This window comes from Thalassophryne amazonica, chromosome 12 (assembly GCF_902500255.1).
Source record: "Thalassophryne amazonica chromosome 12, fThaAma1.1, whole genome shotgun sequence".
NCBI lineage: Eukaryota > Metazoa > Chordata > Actinopteri > Batrachoidiformes > Batrachoididae > Thalassophryne > Thalassophryne amazonica.
Window position 1 is genome coordinate 89,768,204 of NC_047114.1, and position 21,514 is coordinate 89,789,717.

Below are 21,514 nucleotides of genomic sequence, written 5' to 3' on the forward strand. Positions count from 1 at the left end.
GGAGTTTGCACACTGTTTGAGCCCCAGATGAGTTCCTGGCAAGCTGAGGTCCTCCTCTGTGTTACGTTATATCTGAGACCACAACAATGAAGCGACTGTATTCTCACGGGCAGCTTTAGACTGGGTTTTGCTTGCTTCATCATCTTTTTGATTAGTTTTTTTTTTTTTGAGAAAGTGAGGGAGATGAAACACAATCCTCAGGGTGCATTTTTATCAGTTGAAACCAACAGGAGCTTCCTCCTGATGTAGCCTCATCCATGATCCATCCAGCCAAGTCCAGGCATCACTTTATAGCTGGGAGGACTGGCACTATCCAGATGAAGTGTCTTGTGACGATTACAGTGCATCCGGAAAGTATTCACACACTTCACTTTTTCCACATTTTGTCATGTTACAGCCTTATTCCAAAATGGGTGAAATTAATTTTTCCCCTCAAAAGTCTACTCACAATACCCCATAACAACATGAAAAAAGGTGTTTGTTTTTTTCATTTTTGCAAAATTATTTAAAAAAAAATCTAAGAAATCACATATACATACATATTCACACCCTTTGTTCAATACTTTGTTGATGCACCTTTGACAGCGTAGTAGAGAAGCTTGAATCTTCGACTGGACTGGGTTGCTTGACGCGAGGACGTTTCGCTTCAAATCGCAGAAGCTTCCTCAGCTAAAATTCTTGCTCTGGAAGTCTGACTTCTGTCTGACTCTTATAGAGAAGAGAACTTCTTCTCTACAAGAGTCAGACAGAAGTCTGGGCTCTGGCTGGGCCACTCAAGGACATACACAGAGTTGTCCTGAAGCCACTCCTTTAATATCTTGGCAGTGTACTTAGGTTCATTGTCCTGCTGAAAAATGAACCGTCGCCCCAGTCTGAGGTCAAGAGCAGTCTGGAGCAGGTTTTCATCCAGGATGTCTCTGTACATTGCTGCATTCATCTTTCCCTCAATCCTGACTAGTCTCCCAGTTCCTGCTGCTGAAAAACATCCCCACAGCTTGATGCTGCCACCACCATGCTTCACTGCAGAGATGGTTCCTGGTTTCCTCCAAATATGATGCCTGGCATTCACGCCAAAGAGTTCAATCTTTGTGTCATCAGACCAGAGAATTTTGTTTCTCTTGGTCTGAGAGTCCTTCAGGTGCCTTTTGTCAAACTCCAGGTGGGCTGCCATGTGGCTTTTACTAAGGAGTGGCCTCCTCTGGCCACTCTACCATACACAACTGATTGGTGGATTGCTGCAGAGATGGTTGTCCATCTGGAAGGTTCTCCTCTCTCCAAAGAAGAATTCTGGAGCTCTGACAGAGTGACCGTCGGGTTCTTGGTCACCCCCTTGACTAAGGCCCGTCTCCACCAATCGCTCAGTTTAGACAGACGGCCAGCTCTAGGAAGAGTCCTGGTAGATCTGAACTTCTTTCATTTACGGATGATGGAGGCCACTGTGCTCATTGGGACCTTTAAAGCAGCAGAAATATTTCAGTGTGCACTTGCCACTGAATTCCATGAGATCTCGTCTATTGCCAATCCATCAATCCAGCAAATCCAGGCTAAGGAGCAAAATTATAGTGGTGCCAAAGAAAACTCTTTTTATGACTTAAAGCTTTAAAAACCAAACAGCCGTACAGCTTTAAGTAGTGTACAAGAGTAAATGTACTTGGTTATATCATGCTATTTAAAAATGGCATCATTTCCAATTACATGCCTGTATTTTTTTCTAAATTAACTCAATTACAGTGAGTTAATCATCTGTTTTTACAACGTACTTCAAATTACAAATTCAGCAAATAACTTATTTAACATGAGCTTTAATAACAGGCTGATAAAACCGAGTTAAGTCCAGAAATCCCATATTAGTGTGTGTGTGTATATATATATATATATATGTGTGTGTGTGTGTGTGTGTATATGCAGCAATAACATTTTAAAATTTGCCCAACTATGATCTGTATAGTACCAAAAGCATATTGATACAGTTTAGAGTATGGTTGAGCTCATAGGAGAATACTGCATAGAACAAATACTCTGCTTCCATGTAATTGTTCATTTATCTTTTTTATAGTCTTTATTATTATGTAAAAGTGATATTTTTGTTTTTTTGTTATGAAACACATTAAATCTTAAAACCTGACTGAAGACTGAGGGGCAGCTGCTTGTGTTGTGTGTCTTTTGTGCAGCTTTACATCATGTTGGTTCCTGACAGCAGCTACACTCCAGATCTCCTTAAAGAGAAGCCACTGGATAAATCTGCTGATTTCATGCAGCAGTGCAGCGGAGACGCGCTTCATATCCAGTAAGTGTTCGCCGTGACGGCTCCGCAGCCATCTGTTTGGAATTGACTTCATTCCTTTTAAGTCGTCTTTTACTTGTTTATTTTTTGTTTGATTGTTTCAGGGTGAAAACGTTGCCTCTAAACAGTAACAGTTGCCGTCCTTTTACAAAATTAAACTATGAATGTTTTTGGAAATAATGCCTCCTGTCTGTGACTGAATATAAAACCAAAGCTGTTTTTTTTATTTATATAATACTTTCCCTGATCCTTCTGTCCTTTTAGTCCCAGAAATTCCTCTCAGTTCTGCACAGACTCCGCCCGCTCTCTTGTGGCAGCCTATAATGATGGAGCTCTACCTTGCAATTGCGACACCTCGGGATCCACAGCGACCTCTTGTGACCCGGTGGGCGGGCAGTGCCCCTGCAGGCAGCATGTCATCGGACGACAGTGCACAAAATGCGCCACGGGCTATTACAGCTTCCCCTACTGCAAACGTGAGCGAACACAGTATATCTTCATATGCCAAGCGTATGCTCGGGTCCATAAGTATTTGGACGGCAGCGCAGCACTTGTGATTTCGCACCTGTGTGCCACCACACAGTGGAGTTGAAACATATTTGTCTGGTCCTTATGGTCTTGACATTACACTCATTTTCACCTGATATTTCAGTATTCACGCCAATTCTTTAACTTGCACTTCAGGAGATTTTCGCACCTATTTCACTCAAATAAATCTCGCTATCCTGCAGCGTGTGAGTGCGGCCCACGGCACCTGTGTGATGAGGTGACCGGACGCTGTATCTGCCCTCCTCAGACGATCCTACCGGCCTGTGACGTTTGCCAGAATCAGATGTTTAGCTACCACCCTCTGCTCGGCTGCGAGGACTGCGAATGCTCCCCGACTGGCATCAGAGTCAAAGCAGGGCCCAACTGCGACCGTGTTACTGGACAGTGCACGTGAGTGCAGTCTTACATGGAATGGCTTTAATGTGGTTTGCTTTTCTCCTGTTTTCCAGAGAATGAGTCACACCTTTTTTTCTATATCATCCACTCTTTAATTTTTTTGTGCATTTTGTGTATGTTTTATTATTCTTTTATTTTTAGCATTTTTTGTGTTTAGTGCTTTGATTCCTGGAGAAATCCTATGTAAATAGTCATCATTATAATTCTTACTACTAACAATGAATGTGTGATTTTTTTGGTATGTAAGTGGCAATGGACTATAAGTCAAATCAAAATCAAATCAAAATCAAATCAGTTTTATTTATATAGCGCCAAATCACAACAACAGTTGCCCCAAGGCGCTTTATGTTGCAAGGCAAAAGCCATACAATAATCACAGAAAAACCCCAACGGTCAAAACGTCCCCCTATGAGCAAGCACTTGGCGACAGTGGGAAGGAAAAACTCCCTTTTAACAGGAAGAAACCTCCAGCAGAACCAGGCTCAGGGAGGGGCAGTCTTCTGCTGGGACTGGTTGGGACTGAGGGGAGAGAATCAGGAAAAAGACATGCTGTGGAAGAGAGCAGAGATCAATCACTAATGATTAAATGCAGAGTGGTACATACAGAGCAAAAAGAGAAAGAAACACTCAGTGCATCATGGGAACCCCCCAGCAGTCTAAGTCTATAGCAGCATAACTAAGGGATGGTTCAGGGTCACCTGATCCAGCCCTAACTATAAGCTTTAGCAAAAAGGAAGGTTTTAAGCCTAATCTTAAAAGTAGAGAGGGTGTCTGTCTCCCTGATCCGAATTAGGAGCTGGTTCCACAGGAGAGGAGCCTGAAAGCTGAAGGCTCTGCCTCCCATTCTACTCTTAAAAACCCTAGGAACTACAAGTAAGCCTGCAGTCTGAGAGCGAAGCGCTCTATTGGGGTGATATGGTACTAAGATGTCCCTAAGATAAGATGGGACCTGATTATTCAAAACCTTATAAGTAAGAAGAACAATTTTAAATTCTATTCTAGAATTAACAGGAAGCCAATGAAGAGAGGCCAATATGGGTGAAATATGCTCTGTCCTTCTAGTCTCCGTCAGTACTCTAGCTGCTACCTAAACTCTGTGAGTGAGATAGATTATCTCGTCAATAGTTTTATATCCTCATTGAGGACAACTTTGGATGCTGTAGCTCCTCTGAAAAAGAGAGCCTTAAATCAGAAGTGCCTGACTCCGTGGTATAACTCACAAACCCGCAGCTTAAAGCAGATAACCTGTAAGTTGGAGAGGAAATGGCGTCTCACTAATTTAGAAGATCTTCACTTAGCCTGGAAAAAGAGTCTGTTGCTCTATAAAAAAGCCCTCTGTAAAGCTAGGACATCTTACTACTCATCACTAATTGAAGAAAATAAGAACAACCCCAGGTTTCTTTTCAGCACTGTAGCCAGGCTGACAAAGAGTCAGAGCTCTATTGAGCCGAGTATTCCTTTAACTTCAACTAGTAATGACTTCATGACTTTCTTTGCTAGTAAAATTTTAACTATTAGAGAAAAAAATTACTCATAACCATCCCAAAGACATATCGTTCTCTTTGGCTGCTTTCAGTGATGCCGGTATTTGGTTAGACTCTTTCTCTCCGATTGTTCTGTCTGAGTTATTTTCATTAGTTACTTCCTCCAAACCATCAACATGTCTATTAGACCCCATTCCTACCAGGCTGCTCAAGGAAGCCCTACCATTAATTAATGCTTCGATCTTAAATATGATCAATCTGTCTTTATTAATTGGCTATGTACCACAGGCTTTTAAGGTGGCAGTAATTAAACCATTACTTAAAAAGCCTTCACTTGACCCAGCTATCTTAGCTAATTATAGGCCAATCTCCAACCTTCCTTTTCTCTCAAAAATTCTTGAAAGGGTAGTTGTAAAACAGCTAACTGATCATCTGCAGAGGAATGGTCTATTTGAAGAGTTTCAGTCAGGGTTTAGAATTCATCATAGTACAGAAACAGCATTAGTGAAGGTTACAAATGATCTTCTTATGGCCTCAGACAGTGGACTCATCTCTGTGCTTGTTCTGTTAGACCTCAGTGCTGCTTTTGATACTGTTGACCATAAAATTTTATTACAGAGATTAGAGCATGCCATAGGTATTAAAGGCACTGCTCTGCGGTGGTTTGAATCATATTTATCTAATAGATTACAATTTGTTCATGTAAATGGGGAATCTTCTTCACAGACTAAGGTTAATTTTGGAGTTCCACAAGGTTCTGTGCTAGGACCAATTTTATTCACTTTATACATGCTTCCCTTAGGCAGTATTATTAGACAGCATTGCTTAAATTGTTGTGAAAGTGTAGGAACACGGACCCACAACAGGGGGCGCAATGAACGGACAATGGAGGAAGATAAATAACAAGGTTTACTATTGTGAAACAAGCACAATAAGTACAACAATCACAATTTGGGGTCGAATTTGCTGGTGTCGTGTGGGCAGGCTCGAAGGTAGGAGACACCCGTCTCAGTCGAACCGGAACCACCCCGATCTCCTCTGCCACCGAACCCTGGAAATACTGGAACCGCCAAGTCCCGAATTCCCAGGTGGCCACTGCCTCCGCTCGTCGGATCCGGTACTGCTGGCAGGAGAGAGCAACAACACACAGGTGTGATGCGACAGCACCCAGTAACGGAGAGGGAGAAGCCGCCTCCACCTCTTGTCAATGCACAACAGGAAGGTGAGTACTTCTCCAAGCAATATAGCTTCTAGCAGTCAACAATCCTGAAAAGGTTTAACAAATGATTAGCTGGTTAATCAGAATAAGAATGCAGAGATACTACCTCAGTCTTAGGCGATATCTCGGCACTGAGGTGGAGACGCCGTCCTCCTGATATACCTTGGTGCCGAGTAGAAACAGCTGTGTCCAATAATGGGTGACAGCTGTCACCCTGGCTGCTCATCTCAGGTGGCGACGCCCTCTGGTGCCTGGAGCCCGCACTCCAGGCAGGGCGCCCTCTGGTGGTGGTGGGCCAGCAGTACCTCCTCTTCAGCGGCCCACACAACAGGACCCCCCCCTCAACGGGCGCCTCCTGGCGCACGACCGGGCTTGTCCGGATGGCGACGGTAGAAGTCGGCCAGGAGGGCCGGGTCCAGGATGAAGCTCCTCTTCACCCAGGAGCGTTCTTCGGGGCCGTACCCCTCCCAGTCCACCAGGTACTGAAGACCCCGACCCATTCGACGGACATCGAGGAGCCGACGCACGGTCCAAGCCGGTTCCCCGTCGATGATCCGGGCAGGAGGTGGTGCCGGACCCGGGGTGCAGAGGGGTGAGGTGTGATGGGGCTTTATCCGGGAGACGTGGAATACTGGGTGAATCCGCAGCGAGGCCGGCAACTGAAGCCTCACTGCGGCGGGATTGATGATTTTGAGGACCTTGAAGGGGCCGATGTATCGGTCTTGGAGCTTGGGGGAGTCCACTTGAAGGGGAATGTCCTTGGTGGACAACCATACCTCCTGCCCAGGACGATACGTGGGAGCCGGGGCCCGCCGCCGGTCTGCATGTGTCTTCGCTCTCGTCCGGGCCTTCAACAAGGCAGAGCGGGCGGCACGCCACACCCGACGGCACCTCCGTAGGTGGGCCTGGACCGAGGGCACACCGACCTCTCCCTCGACCACCGGAAACAAGGGGGGCTGATACCCCAAGCACACCTCAAACGGGGAGAGGCCGGTGGCTGATGACACTTGGCTGTTGTGAGCGTACTCGATCCAGGCCAGGTGGGTACTCCAGGCCGTCGGGTGCGCGGCTGTCACACAGCGTAGTGTCTGCTCCAAGTCCTGGTTCGCCCGCTCTGCTTGCCCGTTGGTCTGGGGATGATACCCAGACGAGAGGCTGACCGTGGCCCCCAGTTCCCGGCAGAAGCTCCTCCAGACGTGTGAGGTGAACTGGGGACCGCGATCGGAGACGATGTCTGATGGTATACCATGCAGACGGACGACGTGGTGGACCAGGAGGTCCGCTGTCTCCTGGGCCGTTGGAAGCTTCGGGAGGGCCACGAAGTGGGCCGCCTTGGAGAAACGGTCCACTATCGTGAAGACGACGGTGTTTCCCTGGGACGGCGGGAGACCCGTGACGAAGTCCAGGCCGATGTGGGACCAGGGGCGATGAGGCACGGGCAGTGGCTGTAGCTGCCCTGAGGTCTTCTGGTGGTTGGCCTTGCCCCTGGCGCAGGTGGTACAGGCCTGGACGTAATCCCGGACATCGGCCTCCAGGGATGCCCACCAGAAGCGTTGCCGGACGACTGTCACGGTCCTTCGCACCCCCGGGTGACAGGAGAGCTTAGAACCGTGACAGAAGTCTAGGACTGCGGCCCTGGCCTCTGGTGGGACGTATAGTTTGTTCTTTGGTCCGTTTCCGGGGTCCGGGACACGGGTCAGGGCCTCCCGGACGGTCTTCTCCACGTCCCAGGTGAGGGCGGCCACGATAGCGGACTCCGGGATGATGGGATCCGGGGGATCCGACGGTTCCGTTTTGACCTCATCTTCGTGCACCCGGGACAATGCATCCGATCTCTGGTTCTTGGTCCCGGGGCGGTAGGTAATCCGGAAGTCAAAACGGCCAAAGAACAGTGACCAGCGGGCTTGCCTGGGGTTCAGACGCTTAGCGGTCCTGATGTACTCCAGGTTCCGATGGTCAGTGAAAACCGTGAATGGCACGGCTGTTCCCTCCAACAGATGTCTCCACTCTTCGAGGGCCTCTTTCACAGCAAGGAGTTCCCGATTGCCGACGTCATAGTTCCGTTCAGCGGGGGTCAACCTGCGGGAAAAATAGGCACACGGGTGAAGGACCTTATCGGTCCTTCCCGCTCTGGGAGAGCACCGCTCCTATCCCTGAGTCCGAGGCATCCACTTCAACCACTAACTGGCGGCTAGGATCGGGCTGCACCAGAACTGGTGCAGACGAGAAGCGCCGTTTCAACTCCTTGAACGCGGCCTCGCACCGGTCCGACCAGGTGAAGGGAACTTTTGGAGAGGTCAGGGCTGTCAGGGGGCTAACTACCTGACTGTAGCCCTTGATGAACCTCCTGTAGAAATTAGCAAAGCCGAGGAACTGTTGCAGCTTCCTACGGCTTGTGGGTTGGGGCCAGTCTCTCACCGCCGCAACCTTGGCCGGTTCCGGGGCGACGGAGTTAGAGGAGATGATAAACCCCAGGAAGGACAAAGAAGTGCGGTGGAACTCACACTTCTCGCCCTTCACAAACAGACGGTTCTCCAACAACCGCTGTAGGACCTGACGTACATGCTTGACATGGGTCTCAGGATCCGGAGGAAAAGATGAGTATATCGTCAGATATACGAAGACGAACCGGTGCAGGAAGTCCCGCAAGACATCGTTTACCAACGCTTGGAAGGTCGCGGGAGCATTAGTGAGATCCGAACGGCATGACCAGGTACTCAAAATGACCTAAGGGGGTGTTAAATGCCGTCTTCCATTCGTCTCCCTTCCGAATCCGAACCAAATGGTACGCGTTCCTAAGAATCCAGCTTGGTGAAGATTCTGGCTCCATGCAAGGGGGTGAACACTGAATCCAACAAGGGCAACGGGTATCGGTTGCGAACCGTGATCTCATTCAACCCCCTGTAATCAATGCATGGACGAAGTCCGCCATCTTTTTTACCCACAAAAAAGAAACCAGCGCCCATCGGTGAGGTGGAATTCCGGATCAACCCGGCGGCTAATGAGTCCCGGATGTAGGTCTCCATTGATTCGCGTTCCGGCCGTGAGAGGTTGTACAGCCTACTGGACGGGAACTCACTGCCTGGAACCAAATCAATGGCACAATCGTACGGGCGGTGGGGAGGAAGCGTGAGAGCCAGATCCTTGCTGAACACGTCCGCAAGGTCATGGTACTCCGCTGGCACCGCCTTCAGATTGGGCGGGACTCGGACCGTCCTCCTTAGCTTGGGAGCCGGGAGGAACCGAGGAACCGAGACACTCCCGATGGCAGGTTTCGCTCCACTGAACCACCACCCCGGACGGCCAATCAATCCGGGGATTGTGCTTAAGCATCCATGGAAATCCTAAAACCACACGGGAGGTGGCCTGAGTCACGAAGAACTCGATCACCTCCCGGTGGTTGCCTGACACCACCAGAGTTACTGGAGGTGTCTTGTGTGTGATTGGTGGGAGTAGGGAGCCATCTAGTGCTCGAACCTGCACAGGCGAGGTAAGAGCCACCAGAGGGAGCCCTATCTCCCTGGCCCATCTACTGTCTAGCAGATCCCCTCAGAGCCCGTGTCCACCAGTGCTGGGGCCTTCAGGGTTGAATCCTCAAACAGGATCGTGACTGGGAGTCGTGTAGCAATGTGGGTATGTCCACGTGAATGTTTTGGCCCACCCCTGGCCCAGTCTCTAAGGGCGGGCGTTTGGCGTTTGACCGCTCGGGGCAGTCTCTCACATGGTGCTCTATTGAACCACAAACAAGACACGCTCCGTGGGTCCATCTCCTTTGTGCATCTGGTGCCCTAAATGTTGCCCTACTCGTGTCCCTAGCTTCGTCAGTAGGGGGAGCTGTGACCCCACGGAGCGCAGGAACAGAGGAGCGTGGGGAGGGCGGAGCTCGATCGGACCCGGAAGGGAGAGGGACGACGCGTGCCTGGCCACGCCCTTCGCCTCGTTTCCCGGCGGCGTTCTTCTAACGGTTGTCGAGTCGTATGACTAGATCAATGAGCCCATCCAAATCCCGTGGTTCGTCCTTAGCCACCAGGTGTTCTTTTAGGACCAGAGACAGTCCGTTTACAAAGGCAGCGCGGAGGGCAGTGCTATTCCAGCCGGATCTCGCTGCCGCGATGCGGAAGGCGACTGCATAGGCAGCTGCGCTCCGACGCTCCTGTCGTATGGACAGTAGTGCGGTTGAAGCGGACTCTCCTCTGTTGGGATGATCGAACACCGTTCTGAGCTCCCGTACAAACCCATCGTATGTATGAAGGAGCCGTGAGCTCTGCTCCCAGAGCGCTGTAGCCCAAGCGCGTGCCTTCCCGCGAAGCAGATTTATCACATAAGCTACTTTGCTAGCATCAGTCGCGTACATTACGGGACGCTGTGCGAAGACGAGCGAACACTGCATCAGAAAATCCGCGCACGTCTCCACACAGCCTCCGTACGGTTCTGGAGGGCTTATGTATGCTTCTGGGGACGGAGGAAGGGACCGTTGAACGACCAGTGGAACGTTACTTTCACACGCAGGGTCCTCGGGAGGGAGAGCCGCAGCGGCGCCCGGAGGGCGCGCCTCCACTTGTGCGGCGAGAGCCTCTACCCTGCGGTTTAGGAGAACGTGTTGCTCGGTCATTAAATCGATCCGAGAGGTGAAAGCGGTGAGGATCCGCTGCAACTCACCGATTACCCCTCCCGAAGCCTCCGCCGCGCCTTGGTCTTCCATTGGCCGTTCAACAGCCGGTTGACGCCCCTCGGGGTCCATGACGCTGGCCGAGATATCCTGTTGTGAAAGTGTAGGAACACGGACCCACAACAGGGGGCGCAATGAACGGACAATGGAGGAAGATAAATAACAAGGTTTACTATTGTGAAACAAGCACAATAAGTACAACAATCACAATTTGGGGTCGAATTTGCTGGTGTCGTGTGGGCAGGCTCGAAGGTAGGAGACACCCGTCTCAGTCGAACCGGAACCACCCCGATCTCCTCTGCCACCGAACCCTGGAAATACTGGAACCGCCAAGTCCCGAATTCCCAGGTGGCCACTGCCTCCGCTCGTCGGATCCGGTACTGCTGGCAGGAGAGAGCAACAACACACAGGTGTGATGCGACAGCACCCAGTAACGGAGAGGGGAGAAGCCGCCTCCACCTCTTGTCAATGCACAACAGGAAGGTGAGTACTTCTCCAAGCAATATAGCTTCTAGCAGTCAACAATCCTGAAAAGGTTTAACAAATGATTAGCTGGTTAATCAGAATAAGAATGCAGAGATACTACCTCAGTCTTAGGCGATATCTCGGCACTGAGGTGGAGACGCCGTCCTCCTGATATACCTTGGTGCCGAGTAGAAACAGCTGTGTCCAATAATGGGTGACAGCTGTCACCCTGGCTGCTCATCTCAGGTGGCGACGCCCTCTGGTGCCTGGAGCCCGCACTCCAGGCAGGGCGCCCTCTGGTGGTGGTGGGCCAGCAGTACCTCCTCTTCAGCGGCCCACACAACATAAATTTTCATTGTTACGCAGATGATACTCAGCTTTATCCATCCATGAAGCCAGAGGACACACACCAATTAGCTAAACTGCAGGATTGTCTTACAGACATAAAGACATGGATGACCTCTAATTTCCTGCTTTTAAACTCAGATAAAACTGAAGTTATTGTACTTGGCCCCACAAATCTTAGAAACATGGTGTCTAACCAGATCCTTACTCTGGATGGCATTACCCTGACCTCTAGTAATACTGTGAGAAATCTTGGAGTCATTTTTGATCAGGATATGTCATTCAATGTGCATATTAAACAAATATGTAGGACTCCTTTTTTGCATTTGCGCAATATCTCTAAAATCAGAAAGGTCTTGTCTCAAGAGTGATGCTGAAAAACTAATTCATGCATTTATTTCCTCTAGGCTGGACTATTGTAATTCATTATTATCAGGTTGTCCTAAAAGTTCCCTGAAAAGCCTTCAGTTAATTCAAAATGCTGCAGCTAGAGTACTGACAGGGACTAGAAGGAGAGAGCATATCTCACCCATATTGGCCTCTCACTCGACTGAAAGCCATCGAAAGCCATCTGAATCTTCTGAATGGTTTCCAACACGGAGGTGGTTTTTTTTGCTGCGCGTCCTGAGCTGCTTCGTGTCGACGTGCGAAATCCTCCGCACGTCTTTCATTACAAAATCTCCTGTAACAGTGGAATGTGCCGCAAAAGTGCTATGTCCAGCTCTGTTGCCATTTCTGTGGTAGTCACATGATGTCCCGGATCAACACAGCATTCAGTTTAGAAATGATCTGGTCGATCCAGCCTGTCGATGGCCGCTCGGTGCGCCGCGCGCCCTCTGCCGCTGTGGGCCATCTTTAAAAAGTTTTTAACAGTCCATAATCCGCGTGACGCCGACAGAATCTTCACCGATATCCAACTGAATCTATCGAATGGTTTCCAACTGCCTGTCTCTAACAGTTTCTGAAAAAAATTTCATGGAGCAATGCGGCAGTCTCTCAGCAAGTTCTCAGACAAAAGAAATCCGACGGGAGGGGTGGACCAGTGCTCACTCAAAGCCTGCCCACAGGCGAATGACGCAACCGACAGGCGTGGAAAAACTCACGCATGCGCACGAAGGTTCAAGCTTGGCTCATGTGATTCAAATCCATATAGTTTTTGAAAAAAATAAAAAGGTCCGTTACTTTTTGGACAGACCTCGTATAGCACCAAATCACAAGAGAGTTGCCTCAAGGCGCTTCACACAGGTAAGGTCTAACCTTACCAACCCCCAGAGTAACAGTGGTAAGGAACAACTCCCTCTAAGGAAGAAACCTCAAGCAGACCAGACTCAAAGGGGTGACCCTCTGCTTGGGCCATGCTACAAACATAAATTACAGAAATAATTCACAGAACAATTCACGGACGAATATACAAGAATTGCTGTTGGTGCACAGGACAGGAGGATCGCCAACACAAACACAACTCCCATCTCTGGATGGAGCTGCACCTTAAACAGAGAAAAAACAGAATCAGGCATCAGAAAGACAAAAAATACTGTATAATTTGCCAGCATTAATCAACAAGAAAAACAGAAGAAATACTAAGGTGATCGCCGGCCGCTAGCCCTAAGCTTCACTAAAAGACCCAGAATTTAGGTGAAGTTGAGGCCGAAGCCCACTTCAATTACTAATAACATGAATTAAAAGAGTATAAAGCCTTAAACAAAACTGTATGCTAGCCATATGAAAGGGAAAATAAGTGCGTCTTAAGTCTGGACTTGAAAGTCTCCACAGAATCTGATTGTTTTATTGACGCAGGGAGATCATTCCACAGAACAGGGGCACGATAAGAGAAAGCTCTGTGACCCGCAGACTTCTTATTCACCTTGGGGACACAAAGTAGTCCTGCACCCTGAGAACGTAAAGCCCGGGCTGGTACGTAAGGTTTAATTAGGTCAGCTAGGTAGGGAGGTGCCAGTCCATGAATAATTTTATAGGTTAGTAGCAGAACCTTAAAATCTGATCTCACTGGGACAGGAAGCCAGTGAAGAGACGCCAAAATGGGTGTAATGTGGTCAAACTTTCTGCTTCGTGTCAAAAGTCTGGCTGCAGCATTCTGGACCAATTGGAGACCCCTAATGCTAGACTGCGGTAAACCAGAAAATAAAACATTGCAGTAGTCCAATCTAGAAGAGATGAACGCATGGATCAGGGTCTCAGCATCAGCCATAGACAGGATGGGACGAATCTTCGCTATATTTCACAGGTGGAAGAAAGCAGTCCTAGTAATATTTCTAATATGGAGACCAAAGGACAAAGAAGGATCAAAAATTACCCCAAGGTTCCTCACTTTGTCAGTGTGATGTATGACACATGAGCCTAGGCTGAGTGTTAACTGGTCAAATTGATGCCGATGTCTCACTGGACCAAGAACCATCATTTCAGTCTCATCAGAGTTTAAAAGTAGGACGTTTCTAGACATCCAACTTCTCACTGATGCAAGGCAATCTTCTAAGGATTTTATGTGAACGAGATTACCAGCAGTTATCGGCATATATAACTGAGTATCATCTGCATAGCAGTGAAAGGTAATCCCAAAATGCCGCAATATGTGCCCAAGGGGTGCTATATAAAGGGAGAAAAGCAGGGGGCCTAAGACAGACCCCTGAGGAACCCCAAATTTCATGTCACTAAGGTTAGAGGTAGTGTTACTGTACAAAACACAGTGAGAACGACTGGTCAAGTATGACGTCAGCCATGCAAGGGCACTCCCAGTAATCCCAAAATGATTTTCCAGCCTATCAAGTAGAATATGATGATCCACTGTATCAAATGCAGCACTGAGATCTAACAGCAACAGAACCGCAGTGGTGTCCGAATCCATTGTAAGCAGAAGATCATTCACCACTTTAGTGAGAGCCGTTTCTGTGGAATGATATTTTCTAAAAGCAGACGGCAACGGCTCAAAGAGATCATTCTCAGTAAGATAGTCTACAAGCTGCCGTGACACCACTTTTTCCAGAATTTTACAGCAAAATGATAGATTTGATATTGGCCGATAGTTTTTCAATACACTAGGGTCAAGATTAGGTTTGTTAAGTAATGGTTTAATCACTGCATATTTGAAACTTTTAGGAACAAATCCAGAAGTTAAAGAAAGATTAATAATTTCCAGCACAATCGGCCCAAGAGTGGGCCACAGGTCCTTAAACAGTTTTGTTGGTATAGGATCAAATAAACAGGTTGTGCTTTTTGTTGATGTTATGAGTTTCGTCAGCATGTCTAGAGAGATACCATCAAATTCTGTAAATCTAGGTAATACCTCAGTAGTGGCTCCTACCTCAATAGCAGGGTGTAGTGGCTGGGTTAAGGCATGCTGGGATATGTTCAACCTAATGTTATCTATTTTTTTCTCAAAGTAATCCAGGAAATCTTGTGCTGTAATAGGAGAGCGAACTACAGGTGGTTGTCCATGAATAAGTGTTGCCACTGTGTTGAACAAGAACTTTGAGTTATGCTTGTTTTTGTTGATCAAATCAGAGTAATAGGTCTGCTTTATAGCCAATAATGCATGCTTATAGTCTAAGATAGCATCACGCCATGCAAGGTGGAATACGTTTAATTTTGAACGACGCCATTTCCGTTCTAGACCTCTTGCTTTATGCTTGAGGTCACGCAGGTAATCATTGAACCAAGGTGACTGTGATTTGGGGGAGCGCGGTTTCAACACAGGTGGTGCAATCATGTCGAGTGTCATTTTGAGCACTGAGTTTAAACTATCCACAAGTCTGTCTACTGACTGGGTATTTGTCAAAAGTGAGGCTAAGACATCAGGCAATCTAGCTTCTAGTTCAGTCTTAGTTGAGGAGTTGATGCATCGCCATAATGATAAATAAGGTTGTTGTTCCACTAAACACGGCAGTGAAACTGTAAACTTAATAAGTGAGTGATCAGAGACCACTGATGTAAGAGGCATAATGTCAATATTCGTGACAGCAATACCACGTGCGAGAACCAGATCCAGGGTATTTCCACTAATGTGCATCGAATCCTGAATGCATTGCCGAAATCCTAATGCATCCACAATTTCCATAAATGATTTGCAGAGGGGATCAGAAGCCTTATTTATATGAACATTAAAGTCACCAATGATCAGAATGTTATCTGCTCTCGTTGACAAGTTAGAAATGAACGCACCAAATTCATCTAAGAATTCAGAATATGGGCCAGGAGGCCTATATACAGTGACAAAGTAATATGGCTGATTTTTATTCTTCTGACCTTGGCAATGCATAATATCCTCAGCTGAGCGGAGAATCAGATGCTCAAACGAGTTATATTTGTGACCCCCAGCTGCTAATAAGCTAAACCTAGATTTATAAATAAGACCTACACCCCCGCCTTGCTTCGCATCACGAGGGACGTGACTAAATGTATATGCTGGTGGGCAGGCCTCATTTAAGGGGAGGACAGCTGTAGGTTTAAGCCAGGTTTCACATAACCCAATCATATCTAAGTGATGATCAATAATTAAATCATTAATCATCAATGATTTTGAGGACAGTGATCTTATGTTAATGAGACCCAGTCTAAGGACCTCAGTGGGGTTGACAGTTGAGCTGTTTGGGTTTAGGGGTGGTTCCAGAGTGGCATATATAAGATGCCTAGAAGTAGGTTTAGCTTTGAGACATTCCACACGCATTGTAGGTAGCAGACATGAAATCTTTGATATTGCTGGAACAACCATTGGGCCATCCTCAATTTCAACATGATCCAATATAGTAATGGGTATTAGGTTTGCAGAGCATATCCCTCTATGATTTTTATGGACACGTCTACGGGAGCAGGCCACAGTCTCAACTTGTTGAAATTCCCTCCCTGGCAGATAAACTGCACTATCACCATAGTGGATTTTCTGCACTAATTTCCCCGCTAGGGTGATAGAATCCCCTATCACCAAAGTCCGGTGTTTCGGCCTGGAGACAGGAGTGGAAGTCATGCGTGGACTCAGAGAATTCACATCTGGCAAATCCAAGGGGGAGAACTGATTCACAGTTCGCACTGGCGAGTGTGATCGGGGTGCCACAACCGGGCACCAAGCCCTACGGGGCTTCCTCCGCCTAGCCACAGTCCGAAAGCCGTCCTCCACAGCCAGCATTTCTAAGCTGATGCTAATGGGCTCGCTAGCCGGCCCAACACTAACCTCATCTGGAGTGCCCGTAACATCTAACTCCACTACGCTAAGAAGCTGCTCTAACTTACGGACACGGCTCTCTAAGAGAGCCACCCTATCTTCCAACATCACGCAGGATTTACGGAGGGTGTAAAGTAGAATTAGTAATGTACTTTGTGCACTAAGAAATTCAAAAATGTAGCCAAGCAAACACGAGCTAACCAATAATGGATAAGCTAACCACTCCTAAGGCTCACACAGACGCAGATAAGTGAATTAAAATTCACAGCAGTTACACTGAAAAACTAACAGAAGTATTATACAGGTAAAAAAGCAGCAGCTATAAGATACACTAAACAGTTAATTAACTAACAGGAGAGAAAAAAATGAAATGAAAAAATGACAAGGGTCAGAAATAGCTAATGCAAGATAACGGCTAGCGAAAATGCTAGCCGCTCCTAAGATTTTACACAGGAGTAAAAATTACTTAAAATTCACAGCAGTTCAACTGAAAAATGAACAGAAGTATTAAATGGGTAGAAAAGAAATTGCTATAAAAAGTAACAACGGAGAGGGGAGGTGTCGACCTAGCTAGCAAAAGCTAACCTCTAGCGAGACCTTTACTTTTATTTGGATGCAGGTTATGTGAGCAAGGTCACCTCTGGCTGACTTTGACAAGGCAGTTAAGGAATCCACCCAAGTGTATGCCAAATTTTGTTTAGATTGAAAATCTATTTTCCTGTTCTTGACTTTTGCCAAAATGAATTCTTTAAGGATAATTTTGGGGTCAACCTTCATAAACATGCTAAGGTTGCTCGAAATCAGCAAAATCACCTCGGAGGAGTAGACTAAACAACAGACCTCAGTGATTGACCTTTGGCAAATTTGAACTTACTGGCCAATTTTATAATCCAGTTCCATATGTGTGCCAAGTTTTGTGAAAACTTAAATTATAACCTTCGACCGCAATAACATTGATGCCAGTAACTGACTTTTGGCAAATCTGACCTCAGTTGGGCAATTCTGGAATGCATCTCCATTTTTGAGCCAATTTCAGTTGATAGTGGAGAGAAAAATTCAAATTTTTACATGACCTTGACTTTGCCAAAATGTGACCTTCATCCACATATCAATTTTGGTGGAGATCAACCAAAAGAGTTGGAGCTGGGAGTTGGGACAATCAGATTCTAGCATGATTTTGTACAAAAGCAGGCAGGAAATTAGTGGTGGTATAATTAATAAAAACAATAACCACGACGACAACATGACACTATTTGTCCACCTACTAAACCAAAGCATCACTAAAGGCCCCTTCACACATAGTGTGAATATGTACAACTCCAGGGCGACACCCACCAGAGCAGCTGGTATGAGCGCATTTGCTCCCGACAGCAGACACTTTCCTCTACCGTCTCCATGTTCTCGCACCGCTCACAGGAACACCTAAAATGTCAACCCCAAATAATATGTTCACAATAATCTTGAAATGGTCAAGGAACTTGTAAAAATATCAGTGCAATACGTAGTAAACACAGCAGTGGCATGTTCACTGTTGTTTCACTGGAGTGAGAAGTTCGCTGATCCACAGCAGGATTGTTTTCCACTGGCGCGGCTCCACCTGAAGCCCGAGGCGTCAGCGCACATCCACCGGCGCGGCTCCACCTGAAGCCCGAGGCGTCAGCGCACATCCACCGGCGCGGCTCCACCTGAAGCCCGAGGCGTCAGCGCACATCCACCGGCGCGGCTTTACCGAGGCCCGAGGCGTCAGCGCACATCCACCGGCGCGGCTCCACCTGAAGCCCGAGGCGCCAGCGCACATCCACCGGCGCGGCTTTACCGAGGCCCGAGGCGTCAGCGCACATCCACCGGCGCGGCTCCACCTGAAGCCCGAGGCGCCAGCGCACATCCACCGGCGCGGCTCCACCTGAAGCCCGAGGCGCCAGCGCACATCCACCGGTGCGGCTCCACCTGAAGCCCGAGGCGCCAGCGCACATCCACCGGCGCGGCTTTACCGAGGCGCCAGCGCGGAGTTATCTGACCATGGGTCCGAAGAAGGCACTGACGGCGGAGGAGGGAGACGATATCAAGAAGTCCCTGGACTTTTTGTCTGAGGAAATCTCTGTGGTTAAAATGCAGCAGAAATCCATTATGGAGCTGGTGGAAGAAGTGAAGGCTCTCCGGATCCAGAATGCCGAGAAAGACCGGCGTCTGGTGTACCTGGAGAACCGTGTTGCGGAGTTGGAACAGTACACAAGGATGAACGACGTTATTATTACAGGAATTCATATTAAACCTCGATCCTACGCACGGGCGGTGTCAGAAGACAGCGGAGGGGAGGCCAACGAGCAGGAGGCCAGCTCAGTGGAACAACAGGTGGCTGACTTCCTGCAATCTAAAGGTATTCACATGGACTGTAATAACATTGAAGCGTGCCACCCCCTGCCCAGGAGAGAGGATGGAGACAAGCTAGCAGTTATAATGAGGTTTGTCAACAGAAAACATAAAATGGCATTGTTAAAACAGGGACGGAAACTTAAAGGAACAAACGTATTCATCAATGAACATCTGACCAAAAGAAACGCAGACATCGCCAGGAAAGCTCGTTTCTTAAAAAAGCAGGGAAAAATTCAACAGACATGGACATCCAACTGCAAAACATTTATCAAATTGAATGGAACACCAGAACAAGCGAAGGTTATGGTAATCAGGAACATCAAGGAACTGGACAAATATGACCAATAAGGTATGAGGACACAAACACATCACAACACCATGACACAGACCAGAGGAACCTATTCATCTACTACATCATCTACATCTGGAGACAAGAAGGATATAACTCAAAGGATTGCTGATCATGGAAAAGTAGAACTGAGAACATTTAAATACACAGACCACAATGTACTGGACTTGGAGCACGATATAGACCCAGACAATAATTTCTTCTCAAATATCAATGACAGTTGTTGCTATTATACAGATGAACAGTTTAATCGGATCATTAAAACGGATAACAAATTATCAATAATCCATTTCAACAGCAGAAGTCTATATGCAAACTTTAACAACATTAAAGAATATTTAAGTCAGTTTAAAAAAATATTTAACATAATTGCTATATCAGAAACATGGATCAATGAAGATAAAGGAATGGATTTTGAACTGGATGGATATGAATTTAATTGTGTAAACAGAAATAATAAGAGTGGAGGAGGAGTGGCTGTGTATGTGGATAAGAACATGGATTATAAAATAGTAGACAATATGGCAACTGTGATTGATAACTTATTAGAATGTATAACTATTGAAATACGTGAAGAAAAAAAGCAAAAATGTATTAGTCAGCTGTATATATAGAGCACCAGGATCTTGTATTGAAACATTCACTGACTGTATGGGAAAAATGTTCTCAAAAACTAATCAAAAAACTATGTTCATTTGTGGTGACTTAAATATTGATCTGCTCAATCCAAATAAGCATAAAATAACAGATGAATTTATCAGTATAATGTACAGTATGAGTTTATATCCAAAAATCACCAGGCCAAGCAGAATTACATCCCATAGTGCCACCTTAATTGATAATATATTCAGCAATGATATTGAGAATAACACTGTGAGTGGATTATTAATCAGTGACATTAGTGATCATCTACCAGTTTTCATCGTTTATAATAGAAACCATCAGCGGAATCAGCCAGAGGAGAAAATAAAATACAGGCGAGTGCAGACAGAGGAAAACATGAACACACTAAAGAAGGATTTACAGGATCAAAACTGGGAAAAGGTATACAGTGAAAGTGATGTTGATAGTGCATATGAAACTTTTTTACAAATATTTACATCATTATATGATAAAAATTGTCCAATTAAACAAGACTACAGAAAACAAAAAATCCAAGCTCGACCATGGATGACGAAAGGGTTACGAAATGCATGTAATAAGAAAAATACACTGTATAGAGAATTCATAAAACTAAAGACTAAAGAGGCAGAAAATAGATATAAGAAATACAAAAATAGATTAACTAATATTATACGGGTATGTAGGAAGGAATATTATAGTAACATATTATATAATAACAAAAACAATATTAAAGGAATATGGGATATATTAAATAGCATTATCAAAAATGGTAATAAAAACAGAGTTACCCTCAGTATTTCATTGATAATAATGTCAAGAAGGAAAATAAGGATGAGGTAGTCAACGGTTTTAATAATTTTTTTGTAAATATTGGACCAAGCTTGGCAGAAAAAATTCCCGATTCCCAACCTGAGGATTGGGATAATAATCTCATAGAAAGAAATCCCTGTTCAATGTTCCTCACAGCAGTGGATGGAAAAGAAATTATAGACATTGTGAATAATTGTAAATATAAAACATCTACCGATTTAAATGAAATTGATATGGTGGTGGTAAAACAGGTCATTGAATGGATTGTAGAACCATTAACATACATCTGTAACTTATCATTTCAAACCGGTAAATTTCCCAATCAAATGAAATAGCTAAGGTTGTGCCGCTGTATAAGACTGGGGATAGACACCACTTCACAAATTATAGACCTGTTTCTTTGCTTCCACAATTTTCCAAATTATTAGAAAAGTTATTCAATAATAGATTAGACAAATTCATAAATAAACATAAATTACTTACTGATAGTCAATATGGATTCAGAGCACATAGTTCAACATCACTTGCATTAATAGAATCAGTTGAGGAGATTACAAATGCCATAGACCACAAATTACATTCAGTTGGAATATTTATAGACCTTAAAAAGGCTTTTGATACAATCAATCATGACATATTAATCAATAAACTTGAACAGTATGGGATTAGGGGGTTGGTGTTGCACTGGGTGAGAAGCTACTTAAGTAACAGAAAACAGTTTGTGAAGTTGGGGGAATATACATCATCATGCTTGGACAATGCTTGTGGCGTCCC

The 21,514-nt window shown here is 46.1% G+C and overlaps 1 protein-coding gene across 1 annotated transcript in view; it reads left to right on the forward strand.

The window, feature by feature from the left end:
• Positions 1–21,514, forward strand: part of LOC117521102 (laminin subunit alpha-3-like) — a 243,840-nt gene that overhangs the window by 115,394 nt on the left and 106,932 nt on the right. Inside the window, 3 exon segments of the mRNA XM_034182417.1 lie at positions 2,172–2,287; positions 2,549–2,760; positions 3,016–3,223. Coding sequence (XP_034038308.1) covers positions 2,172–2,287; positions 2,549–2,760; positions 3,016–3,223 — 536 coding nt within the window.